Here is a 21,798-nt window from a genome sequence, read left to right on the forward strand (position 1 = left end):
CTAACAGTCACCTCAACTGGCTCTCAAAGCCTGTGATCTCCAACATCACCCAGGAGAGCTCAGTAGCACAGATATTCCTTGTATCTTTTAACTATGATGCATCCCAATAAGCAATGTTCACAACTGTCCTGGGTCATCAAGCTACATTATGTCCAGTAAGTTCTATTTAAGGGTAACTAAAAGATGCAAGTAAGACTTATCACACAAATTAGTGGGTGACAAATAACAGGAGAGTTACATAATCTCAAAATATTTCTCCATAATATACTTAATAATTACAAAAGAAAAGAACAGTAGCCTCACAGTGGAGAGATCTGGTAGATACCACCTCAACCTTATGTGCCTCTTGATATGATATACTGAGGTCATTGATATTATTGATATTATTACTTCTGAGGTCATCCTGCTCAATACACATAACCTCAATCTGATCATGAGAAAACAACAGACTAGCCCAAATTGACGGGCATCCTATAAAATTACTAGTCTGTACTTTAAAAAATGTCAAGGTCATAAGGAACTGCTTTCAGATTAAAGAAAACTAAAGAGATGTAACTGAATGCAGTTAGTGATCTGAGGTTACTGGGGGGGAGGGGCTGAAACAAAATTGACGGTAAACTCCTCTGCACTGAATTATACAGTGAAAAATAAGTGAGCTGAGCCTAACAGGATGAGTAATAACTATCTAGCCTATATCCACAATTTTTTTCCTCCCCACCCTTTAACTGTTCTTGATGGGTAATTATTAAGTGGATATTACTGAGTGGGTATTATGACATAAGGTTTGTATAAAGGACATTATTGGAAAATATGAAACAAGTCTATGGATGAACTAATAACACTGTATCAATGTTAATTTCCTGATTGTTTCCCCGCTTTTAAAATTTACATATGGAAAAATTTATTATTTTTTGTTGTATAGTTCTGAGTTTTGACAAAAGCATAAAGCTGTGTTAACCACCACAATCAAGATGTAAAGCAGTCCCATCACCTCCCAAACCCCCCTTTCCCCGGTGATCACTGATTTATTTTGTCTCAATAATTTTGTCTTTTCTAAAATGTCATAAAATGAATCATATAGTATGTAATTTTTTGAGTCTTTTTTCACCTAACATAATACATTCATTTGTGAGATTCATTTGTTCATTGTGTTCTTGCATATATCAGCAGTTCTTTCCTTTTCATTGGCAAGTAGTATCACTGTATGGATGTACCGAAGTTTGTTTAGACATTCAACTTCCTGATTTTGACAATTTGTACTGTCATTTTTTTTTTAATTGAAGCAGTTGATTTACAATGTTTCAGGTGTACAGCAAAGCGATTCAGTGATACATTTATATCTACTCTTTTTTCAGATTCTTTTCTATTATAGGTTATTACAAGATATTCAATATAATTCCCTGTGCTATACAGTAGGTCCTTACTGTTTATCTATTTTATATAAAGTAGTAGTGTTAATCCCAAATTCCAAAGTTATCCCCCCCAGCACCCCCCCACACCTTTCTGCTTTGGTAACCATAAGTTTCTTTTCTATGTCTGTGAGTCTATTTCTGTTTTGTAAATAAGTTCATTTGTATCATTTGTACTGTGGTTACTTAAAAGAACTGTCCTTGGTTTCAGAAAACATACAACAGAAACATTTAGAGGTAAAAGGACATATGTCTGTAACTAACTTTCAAAGAACTCAGAAAATATAAGTAAATGGATGTTAGTATATATATGTGTGTATGTATAGAGATAAAGCAAACACGGTAACATGTTAACATATGGAGAATCTGTGTGAAGAGTATAAAGGGATTCCCTGGTGGTCCAGTGGTTAAGAATCTGCCTTCCAATGCAGGGGACATGGGTTCAATCCCTGGTCAAGGAACTAAGATCCCACATGCTGCAGGGCAACTAAGCCCATGCGCTCCAGAGCCCTCATGCCACAACTAGAGAGCCTGTGTGCTACAACTACTGAGCCCATACGCCATAACTAGAGAGAAGCCCGCACGCGTCAACAAAGAGCCCACATGCCACAACTAAGACCCGATGCAGCCAAATAAATAAATGTTTTTGCAAAAAAAAAAAAAGTATAAGGGGATTTTTGTACTATTCTTTCAAATTTTCTGTAAATCTGTCAAAATAAAAATTAACCAAACAGATGAAACCTAGAAGAAAATATGTTAAGAAATGGAAAAACAGAAGTTAGATAAATGAAAAATAACTTGAGGGAAAAAATTCCTTCAATAAAAATAAAAGTTATATTCTACCTCTTAACCCTGAGCCAACTAGAAAAACCTGACTGCCCAGAACAACTCATTCACAACACTCAGATGGAACATTTCATTATAGTAAATCATTTGCAGAATGTGTCTGTAAGTCCTGCAGTTAACAACAGTGTATAAATATTAGCATTACATGAAAATATTTCTGTAAAAGATACTATATAACTTGTTACCTTTTATATTAACTTGAATGTTTATCTCTTAACTCAGCATTCACTAGGTTAGAACTTTAAAGGGCAGAATAAAAGCCTCACTGACAACTTTGAATTTAACTTCAAACTGGAAGCATTAGAGTTATAACATCTGCAGACATGCAGATATGGTAACAGAAATTTGGGTAGGAAAAAGTCAAAGTGAAATACCGCTAAAGCCCATGCATTAGATCTCAGGGATGTATTTTGCCTAAAATGTTTCCGGAAGTAACCTGGGGGTGAATAAAAAAAAAAGGAATCACATTTTTTTTAAAAAAACTTAAACTGTCTCAAAATCAACACATTCAAATTTATTTTTTGTTGTTGTGGGTTTTTTTTTTTTTTTTTTGGCCGCACCGCACGGCATGCAGAACTTCCCAGACCAGGGATCAAACCTGCACCCCCTGGACCACTGGACCACTTAACCACTGGACCACCAGGGAAGTCCAACATATCCAAATTTAAAGCACTCTTTACCATTCCCACCCATTCTAGGCTAGCTCTTTCCTTCTCAACTTTTCTTTCTATCCCAGACCTAAATCCTCAGAGTCAATTTTTTAAAATTAATGAATTTATTTATTTTTGGCTGAGTTGGGTCTTCGTTGCTGCAGTCTGTCTCTAGTTGCGGCGAGTGGCTTCTCATTGCAGTGGTTTCTCTTGTTGCGGAACACAGGTTCTAGGTGCACAGGCTTCAGTAGTTGTGGCATGTGGGCTCAGTAGTTGTGGCACGTGGGCTCCAGAGCACAGGCTCGGTAGTAGTGTGGCACACGGGCTTAGTTGCTCCGCTGCACGTGGGATCTTCCCGGACCAGGGCTCGAACCCGTGTCCCCTGCACTGGCAGGCAGATTCTTAACCACTGTGCCACCAGGGAAGCCCAGATTAATCTTTCTTAATCACCACTACTGCCGTGGTGGTCTTTTTTCCTCAAAAATTTTTAGTGGCTCTTTGTTTCTATGAAATTAAATATGAAGTTCTAGGCCTGGTTTTCAAGACCTTCCAGAATTTCTGCTACATTATATCAAGTTACTTCCCTCAATGTACATTTTTCTGCCCTAGTTAAGCAAGTCTCTTCACAGTCTTATAAACATGTGATTTGGTCTTGAAATTTCCATGCTAGAAGGGTCCTTAATGCTAGTCTAGAATTATAAACCAATTATTTAATCGATTTGAGTCCTACCCATTCTTAAAATGTTTCAACTGTCTTCTCTAAGAAACCATACAACTACTCCACCTTATTTTACTGGAAATGCCCTAACATTTTTATTTGGTTCACACAATTTGGCACTTAAATAGATGAATGTTTTGCATGTTACTCTCAACTACCCAATAAGACTGTAAGCTTATTGGGCAGTCTTTGTGGCTCCCTCTACCTCCCAACACATTACATAATATACAGATAATAAGGGCTTAATAAATAATTGGAACCTTACACCCACACCATCCAGCTAGCTTTAAAAATGGTTTTCATGGGGCTTCCCTGGTGGCGCAGTGGTTAAGAATCTGCCTGCCAGGGCTTCCCTGGTGGCGCAGTGGTTGAGAGTCCACCTGCCGATGCAGGGGACACGGGTTCGTGCCCCGGTCCGGGAAGATCCCACATGCCGTGGAGTGGCTGGGCCCGTGAGCCATGGCCACTGAGCCTGCGCGTCCGGAGCCTGTGCTCCACGACGGGAGAGGCCACAACAGTGAGAGGCCTGCGTACCGCACACATACACACAGAATCTGCCTGCCAATGCAGGGGACAAGGGTTCGAGCCCTGGTCCAGGAAGATCCCACATGCTGCAGAGCAACTAAGCCCGTGTGCCATAACTACTGAGCCTGTGCTCTAGAGCCCGCGAGCCACAACTACTGAGCCCACATGCCACAACTACTGAAGCCCACGTGCCTAGAACCCATGCTCTGCAACAAAAGAAGTCACCGCAATGAGAAGCCCACACACCGCAACGAAGAACCAAAGCAGCCAAAAATAAATAAAATAAATAAATTTTAAAAAAAAGGGTTTTCATAGCAGAGAAACTTCAGTGATAGCCCAACTACAGTCCTATCATCCCACCACTTTACTTATTCATTTATTTATTTATTTGGCCATGCCACGTGGGCACGTGGGATCCTGGTTCCCTGACCAGGGATCAAACCTGTGCCCCCTGCATTGAGAGCGTGGAGTCCTAACCACTGGACCACCAGGGAAGTCCCCATCCTAAAACTTTAATGCCAGTATAATTTACAGGAGGAGTTTGCCAGCTCCTGCTCTAAATAAAGTTTCTACAAATAATGTTTTATTGAAAGTTAGCCACCCTTGTTCATTATCTTGTCTGTGGCTGCTTTCACACTACAATGGCAGAGGTGAGTAGTCAGGACAGAGGTCCTATGGCCCACAAAACCTCAAATGTTTATTATCTGGTCCTTTACAAATAAAGTTTGCCAACCCTTCATTAACAAGGAAATGTTCTTCTATTGATAAGCAAAGCACTCCTAACTTTTCAGATGTTTATGGCGGGAGCAATATTCTCCACAACCTAGTAAGTGGCTTATTTACTGTTTTCAGTTATCTATTCGAACACACAACTCCTGGTGACATGGATAATTAAGAGTTGATTATATAATCAAATAAAAAACTAAACTAATTTACACAGTGATGAAAAGTCAAGCCACTCATAATGACTTATAATAATCTTTGAGTAAGCATCTTGCTCAAGGTTGGATGGTGCAACAGAGCCTGAGCCTGTTTGAATAGACATCTGTTAAAAATAAAATTACCAGCTCTAAAACTAGAAGTAACATTTTCCACCTATGCCACATTCTTCACTGGGAGAATTCAATGGTCTCTGTAACAGGAAAATTGTATCATTTTAGCAAAGCAGGTAAATCGTGGTGAATTAAAATTATGATTTTGAATTACTTGTTCATCATCATGTAAAATGACAACCCATGTGAACAGAAAAATCTTGAGACCAATTTCCATAGCTAGTTGCAAACATCATAACATGGGCTTGACCTGTAAATTACTAATTGGATTAATATTTTTCCCATTACCTTATTACATGATTTGGAGCTAATTATATCCTCAAAATATGTATGATTTGTAATTTTCAAAAACAAGACCAGGGCTTCCCTTGTGGCACAATGGTTGAGAGTCCGTCTGCCGTTGCAGGGGACACGGGTTCATGCCCCGGTCCGGGAAGATCCCACATGCTGCAGAGCGGCTAGGCCCGTGAGCCATGGCCGCTGAGCCTGCGCGTCCGGAGCCTGTGCTCCGCAACGGGAGAGGCCACAACAGTGAGAGGCCCGCGTACCGCAAAAAAAACAAGTCCAATTATTCTTCTACAAGGTTAAAAGATGATTTAGCTACATAAATAAAAATCATTCAAACTCTTCAATGAAAAAGACAAAACACTGTGTGTGGCAGGGGGGTAGTGTATGCGTTGTGTGTTTAAGCAAATTTTAATTAATTCTTCTAGGATACAATGGAGAAAACTTAGGTCATTTAAGTTCAGAAGCTGACTGAAGAATCCTATTCAAGTACCAGTTTTATTTTAGGGAGGGCCTCAAGTGTCCTCATAAGATAATATTCTCTAGCATGTTTTCATGCACATTGCTTCTCCAGCACGTTTTATCATTTGACATATTCTATTAAACCACAGCCACATCAAAGCCTCCCTATACTGCTCACCTTCAACAAGATCCACTAGTTAAACCTTTCAAGAAGTGATATTTTCTAGTAATAACACCAATTCAAGCACAGTGCTAGGAACCGGAGAGAATGGAAAGCACTCTCTGGGACAACCAAACACAGAACTTCCATTAGTACTGCCTTACTCCCTTATGACAAAAGTCCAAAAAACGCCAAGTAGGTTTTTCCCTCTGCTACACTGTCCAACACTAATTACAAAACACAGATGCAGCCTTTCTCAAGATGCAAAGGGATTGTGTATATTTGCAAAGAACAACTATTTTTTATGCTTGCAAATTCTTAATCCTGTTTGGAGCTGTCAGTGGGGGTTAATGGAAGCCTTGGATAGGAGAATTCCAATCTGGTTGGCAGATGGATAGGTTGGTTATAGCTGCATAACTATGTCTTGCCTGCAGGCACAATTCAAAACACTGTTAAAGCAATATAAAGTCTCTGTCAAGCTGAACCATTTGGATCAGTGGCAAGGAGAAATAATAATAAAAAGAAGTTGATTTCTGGGCCTTGTACATTTATGCTAGTATGCAGAAGCTGATTAATTGTCATAGTGTGCTGGTCTTCTATACCTCAGATTTCTACTTCTGGAGTAGATTTTGCATGCTAATATAATCATTCTCCCTCTTGAGACATTAGCAAATAATCAAATGAAAAACAGGATCATAATTTACTGAGATTCGAGCAATTCTCTATGCAAATTTGACTTGTTATTGCTGCTGCCTCGTTAATCTGAATGCCTTTGACAAACTCCTTTGATTTATGAACTTGTGACAACTCCAATGTGTATATATTTTGCTAGATTGACATTATCATTAAGAGTGGGTGGACTGAGCTCACATGAATGGCTGATTTTATTCGCTGGTGTCTGCTGCTCAACAGCTGAGCATCTCCTCCTCACAAAGCCCCTGAGCGTCAGGCTCTTTCCATCTTCCCATCCATTCATCATCTCGATGTTAATTGGCCCAGGCTTTAAGCAAATTTTCAACACGATTTAAAGGCACGATGACACTGATTACTGACCCTCTGCCATACGGTGCCTATTGATTAACCTGACAGAGATGATGAGCTTGAGGGAAACTAGGTGTGTGGGGACCTCAAGAGGAAAAATATATTGTCTATGCAGGCAAACACTTGTCATTACCCCACAAGCCAGAATTTGCACAGCAGACATTCTTAAAACACACTACTGCTTTAACACCTATAGCTAATGCAGAAAGTGCTTTCTGTATTCAGATATTACAGATATGTCATGTCAAAGTGCATGACACATTCAGTATTTAGAAGAACTCCCCAGATAGATGGCTGCCTTTCAACCAATTATGCTTGTGTTGGCTGATGTATGTATTTTAGGTTAAATGCAAGGAAAGTGCTGGGTGGCCTAGCAATGCTGTATTACATCAGAAAAGAATCAGAACAGGAAAACAAACCTAAAAATAGGTAGAGGAAGGAAGAAAGGAAGGAGTAAAATTGCTGCCATTCCACCACTACTACAATAAGCTGCCATTCTATCACTATTACAATTAGAGGTACTCTTAAAAAGGAAGAGAACCACCTGATTTTACAAATTTTATTTTCTATTCTTTAGATACTGCTACCTGATTCCAACGTCAAACTATTTCTGGCATAGAAATTACCAATAACTGAATATTTTAAAATAAAACTAAATAATACTTAAGTCTAACAAACATTCCCCTTAGATTCTTGCTTGCCAGTTTCCAACAACTGCTGCACAAACTGCTGTACTTAGGGAAATTGTGCAGAATATTTGAAGTTAAGCTTCATGAGAAAACTAAATGCTTCATTATTTGAGAAAAAATATTAAAGTTCATAATGAATAGTTACTGAGCACACACATTAATAACAAACAAAAATATGTTTTAAGATGTGCAAATTTACAAAAGCAAAGTCATGCAGCACACTATCAGGGATCAGACAAAAACCATCTTTAGATAGAGAAGGTTCTTATTTAAAACAAAGCTAACAAAATATGTTCCCTCTGGCCACACACATCACCTTGTTTACTTACGAGTCCTGGGGGGACTGCCAATATACAATTTTAAACACGGAGATTTTGGAGCAGCTCTAACAGTTCTTTCAAAGCTAAAATAATAGAAAACTGAACAACAGCCCGGCTGTAGTCCTATTACAGTGACATGGGCTGTTAATGTAAGAGATCAAATGTTTTTCAAGTCAAACAGCATTGGTTCCTGTTATACTGGAACATGCAGCTTACTCCCTAAAAGCCTGCCTCCTGCTCTTTTAAGATAAACAAGCTCAACTAAGCACTGAGATACTCTGATAAGAAGGATGGAAGAGTCGAACAGCACCAGGGAGTGACAAGGCAAGGACATGAAGGAGCAGAGCTGCTTTTGTTAACTTTCAAGTTATAGAATGTATCATAATACAGCATTTTAATATTTCACTATTAAAAACATAGCTAGCATAGGAGGAGAGATTTCTATCAATAAATATGCGGAACAGGAAAAAAAACTAAAATAGTGCTCTGTTTTGTGAACAGGAGAGGTATTATTACACAGCTGTCTGAACACATTCAGCTTTGTGACTTCTTAATCAAAGGTTTGAACATTAACTTAGCAATGACTATAAGTACTATATAAAAGAGCTTGTAATTATGTTAAGATGCTCCACATCAGAAGTGAGAGTCCAATTTAATTCTAAAGGTTTTTTTGACTCTTAAGGCCTGATTTAAAAACAAACAGAAAAACTTCATACCTTGCCTTTTTTTTTTCCTTTTATTCTGCTTAACAACCCAACGCAGTCACCAAACTACATCTATTTATAACAATGTGGCTTAATATTTTTTAAATCCCAGTAGGCTTGCAAAGAGGGCATTTATATACTACTGCGGGTTGTTTGTTTTTTCTTGACAGAACCAAGATGACTATCATTCATTCAGAAAAAAATGTGTTTCATACGTATGCTTTCACTGTTTAAAATACAATGAAAATGCACAGAGTAGCTAAACAAGCACAGTAAAATGAATAAAGGTTCACCAGGAGGATTTGGGATAGAAAGACATACATAATAAAAAAAACCAATCTCACTTATCACAGTGAACAAAAGTATAAATAGTTTAATTTACTTCTCTTACCTTTAAATCTACATGAATCTAAAATAATTTTTTTTCCTTTTCAAGATAGAACCTTTATGCTTACATGTTTAGGACAGACCCTTTCATGCCACAATTTTCTTTGCTGCCATATTTACACAATATTTCATCCAGTGATCCTATGCATATAGTTCTATGTGAATTAAGAGGCAAACATTTGCTTCTACTAATAAGGACATCTGGTTATTTTTGTAACTCAGAGACATCTGCTTTCAGTAGATCTTTCTGATTTCTCAAAATGGGGTTGAGAACTATAGAACCCTTAGGAGGTATGCCAAAATCCGTTCTCTCTGCAGAATAGTTATTTCTGTCATTCCTGTTCCTGAATTTTTTCTGCTAAATGACTTTCATCACACCTTGGATATCTTCCCTGCTTTAGTGCTCCCATTTTATTACAATTCAACAATACTGAGGAAGAAATTTAGGGCTCCTTTACAGTTGATAAACTTATCCCCAAATCTATCCATTTGGAATGAAAATAAAACCATCTCAAGTAAATAAGTAAATTTGTGGAAATCGGATTGGGTTAGGTTAAGATTTGTATTTCGGTGTATATTTCTATTATGCACTATCCCTTATTTAATCACTCTCCTTCTTCCTTATTATTATTAAGAAATTATTCTTCTGTGGGCTTATTATCCTGTGGACATTTCCACTAATTATACGAAGTCTTAATGAATTTTCAGGTCTTTAAAATTACAAATACCATCTCCACTCATTTACTTATATAGATTTTTGGTTTCCAAGGGTGAATAACACAGTCCAACACAGGTCTTGAAGGGTATGCCTTAAAGAATAGCAACTTACCGATAAGAAATCAAACATCACACTTTGCTTTATGGTCCTTGCTTTCCTCTTAAAGTGCCAACTAGACAAATTATACTCCTTATTCAGGATACTTGAGTTTAAGCTCTAACTTTTGCTTTTAGTGTAAATTCTGCTTTCTCATTTTCTGCTCATCTCCACTACAGATATTTTAAAATATATACAGGGCTTCCCTGGTGGCACAGTGGTTGAGAGTCTGCCTGCCGATGCAGGGGACGCGGGTTCGTGCCCCGGTCTGGGAGGATCCCACATGCCGCGGAGCGGCTGGGCCCGTGAGCCATGGCCACTAAGCCTGCGCGTCCGGAGCCTGTGCTCCACAACGGGAGAGGCCACAGCGGTGAGAGGCCCGCGTACCGCAAAAAAAAATAAAAAATATATGTATTTATATATAATGAGGGAAAATATGTTTTTAAACAGAAAACAACTAATATAATTCACACTGACTACATTCTCACAGGTCTCTAAGTAGCCAGATACCAAGGTAGTACTGGCCTAAAGGATTTAAAATTTAAGTGAGAAGGCTTCCATTTCTGAAGGGTCAAAGGTTATAAACATCAATTCATGTCGTCAGTTTTTCATTTGTACCAAACAACAAAATTTTTAAAAAAAGAAAAACAGATCAACTTTGAGTTCTACCAAGAGTGGTCTGATAAATTTATTTGGAAAGATAGCTAATTTTACTACCCCAGGGACAAACAACCTTGTAGGGTTGTTGTTGTTAACAATGCTCTTTGATGTGTAAGTAACAAATTTAAAAAGATTTTTTTCTCCAATAGATTATTTTTTCTATAACAATGCAAATGGTCTCTACTTAAAGGATATGTTTGTACATTATTCTAACAAAATTATTTCTCTTAAGCCTGTGGTTTTAAATCATTGGACCACTAGAGAATATGGTAATCTTCCATTTTGCTAAGTATATAGAATTTTGTTTGCACATTTCCAACAAACCCTATAAATAGTTTGATTGTGATGTCATTACTTTTCACGCCATAACTGTTCTTAATCTAAAGAATCACAAGAAACCCACATTATTTTCTTTTCTCAGAATTACTCAATAAGTCACTATAATTATAAAAAGCAAAAGTTTCACTATCATTTAGCAGGAGTAAAGAATTTTCTTTAGAAATATTAATGATCCTTTATTGATTAAAGAAAAAAAGGTCAGAAACATTCATCTAAATGTTGCAGAATTATTCCATCTTGGATCAGCATCTCAATTTTAGAGTGGCTGTTTTTAATTAGATAATCATTTAAGCATGATTTTTTTTTATTGAAGTGTAGTTGAGTTACAATGTGTTAGTTTCACATGTAAAGTTATGCAGATATAGCTACATATATATATATTTTTTTTCAGATTATTTTCCATTATAGGTTATTATAAGATATTATAGTTCCCTGTGCTATACAGTAGATCCTTGTCTATTTTATATATAGTAGTATGTATCTGTTAATCCCAAACTCCTAATTTATCACACCCCCTTTCTGCTTTGGTAACTGTAAGTTTGCTTTCTATATCTGTGAGTCTACTTCTGTTTTGTAAATAAGTTCATCTGCACCATTTTTTTTTAGATTCCACATATAAGCATGATTATTTAAGTTTATTTAGTTGAATAAATAATGATTAACCAATTCAGATTGGGCTGATTTAATCAATGATCTCTTTAAAAAAATCTGTTATTAGTATTGTCAATGCTATTTTGTTGAGTTATGGAATGAAAAAAATCACTAACTTCAGAGTTTGATAATGAATGATTGGTTAGAGAGATATCAAACATTAGTTTTAATACCACAGTACTTGTTCTTTGCAGTACAGAACCTGTGAATACCATAATGGCCAACTTTGGTATTAAAGTTTGTTTGCCACAATTCCCTCTTGTGGAAACCGATATACCTCGTGCTTCTGCATACAAGGAAGGAACGGTAGACTTCAAAACCAGCTGCCTATCACTGACTGCTGTACAAAGGATATTCTGGGTAGTGGTTGGTAAAGAAAGCACAGCCATTTCTAAATGCCAGTAGCGCCCAGCATCTCCTTTCCTTTTGAGTGGAATAAAGTCTGCAAGCACTGACTGGTGGGTCATTCGACCCACGGGGGCCTGGAAAGCTTTCAAGAATAACAGAGGTCATGTAATTGCCAAAAGAGCATTAGCCACTCAATCATAATGGATAATTAAATGACCTACATGATTCCTGAAATAGCTGCTCTATATTTCGTCTATTACTTGTGTCCCTCAAGATAAGCTACTCCTCTGGTCTGCCTTGACCTGCAAAAGTCCAAAATGCACCTGAAAACTAGCTACATGCTTCTGTTGCTTTGTAAATCCACACCCCCCACACACACAAGTAGTCATGCCCCAGACTATGCTTTCAAGAGGACACACACACAAAAATCAATCTTGTATCCTTCTCCCTATTGTGCTCTCTGGAATACAAATGACTAAAGCAAAGAAAAAAAATTAGTAAATTCCTGGCTTAGATCTTTGGGGGATAAAAGGAAGAAGCATAGAACTACAAAAAAGGAAAGTCATGACAAAAATTTTTTTAAGTTTTGCTCATATGCCTCCAAAGAATTTTACATTGATTATAAAGCTAGTAAGGAATGTTTTGTGGGTAGCAAGTCATTAAAACTCCAGTTGCCTGAATTGCATTTTTGATATGTGGGCTATTAGAATCTTTCCTGGCCTAGATTTTAGTTCATACAGAAAGCAAACTGCTTCTGAACAAAATAAATATACATGGAACCAACTGTTTTATAATAGCAGTAGCAAAGGGAGCAAGAATCTATATGCTTCACATTTTCATCTCTTTAAATAGTTCGACAATCTCACTATAATATTTGATTAGAAATACAACCAAATAGAAGCCAGCTGCATGAAATGGCAAAAATGTACTGGAGAATATGCTTCTGTAGGAGAAAAAGGTCTGCCTGTGGCCCTAGAGGTAGGGGCATATCAAGCAAACACTGCAGAAAGAGGCAAGAGACAAGTAACCAAAGACAACTCCACAATAATGGCAAGGGACAAGGGATGTGAGGGACAAAAGAGCTCACATTTAGAATACCTTGGACGCTACTACAATTTTTCTGTTCCACAGGAAATTATGTAGCTTGAGGCTACTGACTACCCTGGTCTCTTACTAGTACATGAATGGCTTATTAAACCTAGAACATATCTGTTTTAGTTAACTTCTGGGCAGGGGGGGTTAGAGGGGGAGAAGAGAACAAAATGTACTTAAATGCTGAATTTTTTCTCCAGGCTGAATGCCTTTCATCCAATAAGACATTCAAAGCAGTGACCCAGCAAATAGATTGAAAAAGCAATCTTCCGTCCCAGTGCCACATTATCATTCCTATTCACTATTCTCCATGAGATATCTCAATCAGCTGTGTGTAAGTGACAACGCAGCCCATTGCTGGGTTAATTAAACATTTGACTTTAACACCCTCCCCATCATTAAGCAAATAAAAACAGATAATTCAAACTGCACTTCATCCTCAGGGTACAAAACACACATGTCAAAATTAAGAGAGTCCAAGGCCTCTGGGGAATTCTGTTGGGGCTATAATCAGTTTAAATCTTATCTGGTTTATCAATTATTCTATTGATTAAACCAAAGTGGTTATACACAACTCCTCTGCCACATGGGATTGATGTCAGCAGAGCAAGAAAATAACTCCAGGAGGTTCCAAACTGATTTAAAAAGAGACCAACAGACAGACCAATAATAGTCGATTATTACATACCAGTGATCCATATACTGAAGAGTTGATTCTTAGTTTCAGGCGGGTGAAGTGAACTGTTTCCAATAACTATATCCCCCTGCTACACCTTAGCACTGGCTTGAGTAAATCCATGTCTTGGAAGATCAACATATTTTCCACTGATTTAAACAGAAGCTAGCATGCTCAGTGGTTGAAATATTTTATAAATACAGACCCTAAACTGTAACAGAGAATTTCAAACAAGGACAACTAAATTTTTTTCTTATCTCACCTGTCTGCACATGACCACGAACATACAGGGATGAAAGGGGACATACCTGAGAATTGATTCTCCTAAAAATATGTTATCACCCAGCTATTACAGTGTCCTAAAACACCAAATTCTTGAAAAACAGAATCTAAGAAATCAGAGACCTTACCACAGATACAGAGTTGTGACTCCTTTTATTAATTCCAAGGGCAAACGTCTTCAAAGCCATTATAACAATGAATGTATAGAGGTGTATCTGCAAACAAAATGTTTTGTCTTTTTTAAAAATTTAATTAATTAATTTATTTACTTTTAGCTGCGTTGGGTCTTTTGTTGCTGCACGTGGGCTTTCTCTAGTTGCCGTGAGCGGGGGCTACTCTTCTTTGTGGTGCATGGTTTCTCATTGTGGTGGCTTCTGTTGTGGAGCACAGGCTCTAGGTGTGTGGGCTTCAGTAGTTGTGTCACGTGGGTTCAGTAGTTGTGGCTCACGGGCTCTAGAGCACAGGCTCAGTAGTTGTGACACACGGGCTCAGTTGCTCCACGGCATGTGGGATCTTCCCGGACCAGGGCTCGAACCCATGTCCCCTGCGTTGGCAGGCAGATTCTTAACCACTGCGCCACCAGGGAAGTCCCAAACAAAATGTTGATATCCAAGCCCTAACATATGGAATTCCTATTGAATTTTTTAAAACACAATTTTTGATACTCTCCTGGTCAATTGTGTAATATCCTTCAAATGTCCAAACCCTTATCGACTCAAGGCCATGCCCTACTATATATGAGAAAGGCACCAATAAAGCCTACTAACAAGAAAAGGGGGGGGGGGTTAAAATTACTCCACACCTTATATTTGTGCACTCATAGCTGTGCTCTTCAGAAACAAAATTTGTTCATTGCTAATGTGGGCACACGTGCAACCAACCATAATTTAACTCATCTCCTTCAGATTTTTTGTTTTCAGGCAGACTAAGTAAGAAACCTGCATTAGCATGCTGTATTCTACACTCACCACTAGAAATACTGAGGGTGCTATTTGTAATTGTATTCTTTTTAAGAGGTTTGTTCTCTGCAGCTGTTTTCTGCTTGCAGTGTATTTTGTGTAATCAGCACATCATCATAAATACATTGGCTGTTCCCCTGAGGGCAGCTGTCAGTGTTTAATTTACAGAACAACCTGGCCAATGTGAATTTTAACACTACAGCACTATGGCAAGGAGTTACCACACTCTGTAAAAAACAGGTTTCTATGAATTTTTATATCAAGAGCTGGTCCCAGGACAATTTAAGTTCTAGAAATAGATGGTTTAAAGAAGTACTTTATACCTTGTATGCAGTAGACTCCTTCCCACTCATAGCCTTAGAAGAAACCCTGAAGTAACTACCAAACCACAAGTGGGCACTACAAATTCTGGAGACAACAGGGTTGAAAATCTATGATTTACCAGCAGGAGGCACTGTAATAAATGGTACCCATCTCTTTTTAAAGCTACATGTAAAGCTATCAAAAACATCACTGCTCCCTTAGAAGGTATGTAAAGGCAGAAGGGAAAACCATTTAGGATCACTCTTTTTGCTGAGATGAGCTATATCTGATACGAAAATAAGTATACTGCTTCCTTAGACCGGCTACTAAGCCAGACCTCTAGCTCAATGAATGGGAAAAATACATGAAACTAATGGTTATTCACAGCAGTAGTCCCTCAAATTATCTACATAGTGCCTGGTACATAAGTTCTTAATAAATGTCTAATAAATAACTATAATCTCCTCGAGGACAGGGTCTGAATCTTAATTTATGCCCAGTACTTTGTACAGTACCTGGCACACAGAAGGTACTCTATACATGAATTAAACTGAGTTGTGGCTAGTTGTGAATGGCAATGTTATTTGTAAAGCCTTAAATCTACATGGTATCAAAATACATTTTCTAAATCAGTAAAATGCCCTTGAAAGCAGATATAAAGAGTGCATATCATATATTTTAGTCATTTTAAATTTTTAAATTTATTTTATCTATTTTATTTTTGGCTGCATTGGGTATTCATTGCTGCACAAGGGCTTTCTCTAGTTGCAGTGAGCAGGAGCTACTCTTTGTTGCGGTACGCAGGCTTCTCATTGCAGTGTCTTCTCTTGTTGCGAAGCAAAGGCTCTAGGTGTGCAGGCTTCAGTAGTTGTGGCATTCGGGCTCAGTAGTTGTGGCTCGCAGGCTGTAGAGCGCAAGCTCAGTAGTTGTGGCGCGGGCATAGTTGCTCCGCAGCTTGTGGGATCTTCCCGGACCAGGGCTTGAACCCGTGTCTCCTGCATTGGCAGGTGGATTCTTAACCACTGCAGCACCAGGGAAGCCCCTGTTTTAGTCCTATTAATCAATGCTATTTGTATAGCTCAGAAACCTAAGTAGCTCAATCCTACAATAAAAACCAAATTAGCCTATAAAATATTGCAACATTAAAACTTACTTTTTATTTTAATAATGAAGACCATATATAAGAGATTGAAACTTATACAAGAAAGGTATCCAGTAGCACTTTTCTACTGTTAAAGTGGTATTACAGGTCCACATACACACTCTATAAATCAAGTGATTATACATGTGTATTTTTCTGTTAAGGGTTATTTTATAAGTTAGAATGCCTAGAGTTATACTGAATCAAAATACAGTTCATGCTTGCTGAGTTGTCCTCAGTGTATTTGCTTTTAAAGTTGTACAGAATTATATTTTCATGATGTTTTACAAAAATCATTAAATTGTGATTAATGGGTTCTTTTTTTTTTAGAAAAGGAAGAATTACCTATTTCACTTCAGAGAATTGCAAACTTGACCAAATTTGTGATAAAGTTAAATTTTAAACAATTAACTAGAGCAGCAGAAATTTGTAAAACTTGCTCTGAGACTGCTATAATTAAAATATTTCCTATAATAATTTAAAAATTTTATATAAGCATAATTATGTATAGTAAAATTTGATAACACCCTTAAATTGACTGACTGACTTTCAGTATTTTGACAATCAGAAAGAAATTTTATTTAAGAACACAAGCCCTATATCATTACTTTCTGTTATGCTAAGAATTTTTAAAAGGTAATTCTGTTTTACATTTATGTCATATGAAAGGCAAAATGAAAAAGAACACGACCCATTGACTCAGTACATTTGGATTTGTTTTCACCAATTATACTGATATTAGAAGTTAGAAGTTTTTAATTCAGTTGAATATTTGAGACTTAATACTTTGTAAAAAACTTTATGCCTAATAAAACATATCTTAATTCTTAATAGGTAAATTAATCACATTCTTTCTTCTTAGATTTAGAACTACAAAAATACATCCTGAGACCTTTTGAACTAAAGTGGATGGGGTTAGACTAAGGTCACGCTAGATCAGATGACTACATTCTGTCTTCCCTGGAGACCAGGCAGTACTTCCATGCGCTGCCATTAGATAGCAGCACAGTACACGCCATCATTCATATCTCCCCCAGTCTCTCCTGTTAAGGTTGGAATTATCTCAGTTACACACACACACACACACACACACACACACACACACACACACACACACACACACACACACACACACACACACACACACACTGATTCTAATTCAATTAGTGCAGTCAGCAACTCCAGAAAAGAGTAATTCAATTAGTGCATTGTGGAGCTCTACAATACCTCTAAGCAGATGTTCACCATCTTCAAGAACTGGAGCTAGGTTTAAAATACCTGTACCACTCAAATATGCCACTACATTATGTCATTTATCAAAGTACTTACATATGCTTTTCTGACTTCAAAGAAAAGGTGAAGAAACACACTCAGGCTAAGTTCCTAGAGATTTTTCCATCATCTACACCAAAGAAATATACTCAATTTTAGGCTGCAGTAATTAAATTATATAACCCAAATTATGTTCAAAACAAGATGCGTCACTGTATTCTACACTTTTGCAGCACTGCCTCTAGTTATGCATGCCACATTGTAACAAGGACACTGCCAAGATGGAATGCATTCATAAGGAGGGACAATCAGAATGATTAACACTCTCCATCAAAATACAGGGTTATGAAAATGACAGGAATGATTATTAGCATTTTCCAAAGAAATACTAACAGAACCAGGAATATTCACTCTGGGCACAGCAAATATAAGCAACATGATAGCTATCCTCAAACATATAAATACATGAAAAAGAAAACAATTACTTTGTATTACCACAAATGGTAGGTGAGTAAGAAGTCTGACTCCTTGAGAGAAAATTTTCTAACAGAACCAACAGTGAAGAAGAAAGCAAGATGCCTCAAGAAGTTCAGCTTGCCAATAATGGCAGTGATCTGGCAGAGATTAGATGGCCCCTTGCCAAAAACACTTCATAAAGGATTCCTATATATAACTAGATGGCCTTCTGACATCATTTCCAACACTGAAATTCTATGGTTCTATGAATATACTAATTTTTGCTTATAATGCAAGCCTGGACTTTAAGTAATAAAGCTAATCATTATTATGGAGGAGTGGCTGTATAAAAGCCCATGGGCTGTGAGGCATTTTCATAGTGATTGCTGCATGATAATACACCAAGGAAGAAGAAAATTTGTACAGTTTCTCTGTTTTAAGATTTAGGAGGTCCCATAAATGTAGATATTTCTAGTCTTATTTCTTAGATAAGCACTTGCACTCCTCTTGTTCTTCCAAGATTGAAAAGAATGGTTTGTTTTTACTTATCCTCAGGATATCAGCCAATGAGAAATCAATTTCTAAAAGAATGGTTTTTGAAAACTCCCCCATTGAGTCAAGACACTGGGTTCTCACACCTTAAATGCAAATCTACATCAATATTTATGCTTTAAAAACATAGAGCAATACTTAAAACAACAGTAAGTAATTCTCAATATCCCTCCCTTTTGCCTTGCTTTCTCTGTGCTGTACTTGGTAAGTGAGGACATAATTCTGGGTACAAGGGAGCAGGACACTATTTTACAAATACCATCTCCTCTTTCTAGCATGCCCTCAAAGCAGGGAATTAAGAAATGTCAGGAATGATTACCACCATTTTTCCAGTGCATTTCACTATGTATTCATGATAGAGAATAGCTCCTGCCTTTCACATTTGCAGAGGGAGAAGACTAAGCTAAACAGCTGTGCTTTAAAAGCATCAATAAGAGTTAATTCAAGTACTTTCAACACAAACTCCTTTTTCATACTCCAGAAGAATTCCAAAAGGTCATTCTCACTCAAAACTTTACTTGTAAGGTCTAGGCCCCCAAAATGAATTAAGATAAAAGCACATATCTGACAATAGAGCTGTTTTCTTAGAAAGAAAGAAAATTTTTTTCTATAAAATATGTTGTTTTAAGATATTCTGCAACTTAAATAGCAATAGAAAACTCATTCTATTACTAGAATATATTTTCCAAGAAATCTATGATTTGGCTTTCTCAACAAAAATTTTCTATTCATGTGCCATTAAGCTGTACTAATACAAACACAATGGTTCTTACATATTATCTATTCATCAACCTTCTTACTAAAAATATGAATTCGGCACTTTTTTTTTTAAAAAAGATATTTTTTTCTTGCCAAACGTTTAAGGCTTTCAATAATGAACCACTTGCCAAAACTGTGAATAATCAGAGGAATAAATAACATAGCTGGGTTAATTTTTATTTGACTGGCAATACTGCCATATAGAAGGCTATCAGTTTAACAAACTATGTCACTCCATTTCCTATATTTACCCACTACCACCTTCCCAACTTCCTGCCTCCACAAAAACAGAACCAGGACCTAAGCTGATTCCTCCTTAGAATAGAATGTATTCCGTAAACCCCAATATTAGTTTACTAACCCAGCTTTAATCTCCTTTTGCCCACACCTCACAGCCTGCATTTATGTTCCAGTATTACGTTTATTTGTTGGCTCCATCAGCACCACTTCTCTTTAACATTGTCCCTTTTCATGCATTTAAGGCAACTACTTCCAACCCTATCAATGAAAGCAGACAAATGGGGGATAAAGGAATGAACTGCAAACACCTCAAACAAGAAAGGTTGCTTAAAAAACCAAGTGTCACATTCTGACAGTTCAATATTTCATAGCCAATACAAGGAATGTGCAACAACACTGCAACTTTAAATCTTTTCCTCCTATGTCAGGCTCTCTTTCTCTCATTGTAATGCCAAAGGGAACAGCAATCAGAGTGGAGATGTTCAACGTGATAGAGGTCAGGACACCATTGGATCAACGTACCAGAAACACGACCTTGTTTATTTTTTTTCCACAGTATTATTGTTTACAGGGTGCTTTGCTCATGTACCTTGTGGTTCTTAGCTAAAAGATGAAATTACAGCCCAGGATGAAGCGCTCAGGCACACATCCAATTTGTGTTTCCATCTCTGAAAACAAAAAGCTTCTAAGGCCCTCAGGCTGCCATTCAAACTTGGAGGCTGACATTTTTAACAGCATGAACCAGAGACTGGCAGAGAGAATGATCTAATGCATTTCTGACTTGTCAATCAAAGATCTCACCTCTGCTGTCTTGTAAACAGTTGGGGGCCATCTAACTACATTCATAAACCTACGGAGAGCTTACTGCCAGCTAGGGTGCTGGAGCCACATGCTCTGGCTTCTATTCACCAAAATCATGATTCAGTTTTATAATCTCACTGTAAATAGTCTGTAGGCACATTTCCAAGACTACTGGAATAGAACCAGAGTAGGGAATACAAAAGAGATTTTGGTCAAATATTGTGTTATCTTCAAGCTGTTGGAATCCTGTACCCATTTTATCCTCATTTTACCAATTCTCCCCAAAGGAATGCACTATGCTACAACTGAAATGCTTAAAAAAAATTAATGACCTGACAATGTAAAAATCTAGGGGAAATATACTAATATTATACTAGAAATTTCCCTTATGTTTTATTACCAGTAAAGAAACAGGCACTCCCCAAAACACAGCTCATGCAAAGGGCAGACACTGGAATGAACAATAGCAACTATATTTTAGTAAAACTAATCATGTGCTTTCTTTCAAATATAAAACTTCTCATGTTCATATACAAAAGCTGTGCATAAACTAGTTTTAAATACTGCAATATATATTTGTGTGTGTGAAACACAAAAAGATAAAACGAGTACTTATCCCTGTATACCTTCTCTTCTGTTTATGATCTTTAACACAAAAAAATTAGATCAAATCAGGTTAAGATGTGAACTTTTTGCTAAAGGATCATATATAAAAATGAATTTACTCTTTTTATGTCAATTTTATTGGGTACAGAATTCCAATTTAATTCATACCAAGCCATAGATACTAGGTTTGCGACAAAGGTCTCGAGAATTTGAATGGTACACCTGAGAACTTTAAAATGCAGGTGACAGACAACCCAGCAGGGAAAAGTACACTGCAAAATCCCGTTTCATGATGATGTACTACATCTTAGGCCCAAATAACTATTTCAAAATATAGACTTGGTTTTCAGAGGACTGGGCCAGAGAATATAGAAAAGCTCACAGCTATTCAACATCACTCTTAGGAAAAACAGAACTCATGGGTATCACCCCACAATGGTAAAGTACTGCAATTCTCAGAGGCCTAAGCAGCTAAACAGTCAAGAGATTGGTCTTTTTTTTTCCCCCCAATGAGGCCTACATAAATAACCTGGATTTCTCTCATCATGAAAAATGACAGTTTCCTAAATGCTGCCTGTCTACCAAGATTCCATATCCTG

General features: G+C 37.3%; 1 protein-coding gene across 7 annotated transcripts in view; it reads right to left on the reverse strand.

Annotated features, from left to right (window-relative positions):
• Positions 1 to 21,798, reverse strand: part of BTRC (beta-transducin repeat containing E3 ubiquitin protein ligase) — a 184,179-nt gene that overhangs the window by 89,785 nt on the left and 72,596 nt on the right. For 2 of the 7 annotated variants that reach the window (XM_079900904.1, XM_079900902.1), the window contains exon 3: positions 14,239 to 14,325. The exons of 4 other annotated variants lie outside the window; for them this stretch is intronic. In XM_079900904.1, the coding sequence (XP_079757030.1) occupies positions 14,239 to 14,325 (87 nt within the window). Of the gene's footprint in view, positions 1 to 14,238; positions 14,326 to 21,798 lie in introns of those variants that run through there. One more of the 7 variants, XM_079900908.1, reaches the window with a different exon arrangement.

The sequence above is a fragment of the Stenella coeruleoalba genome, assembly GCF_951394435.1.
Source record: "Stenella coeruleoalba genome assembly, chromosome: 16".
Lineage (NCBI taxonomy): Eukaryota > Metazoa > Chordata > Mammalia > Artiodactyla > Delphinidae > Stenella > Stenella coeruleoalba.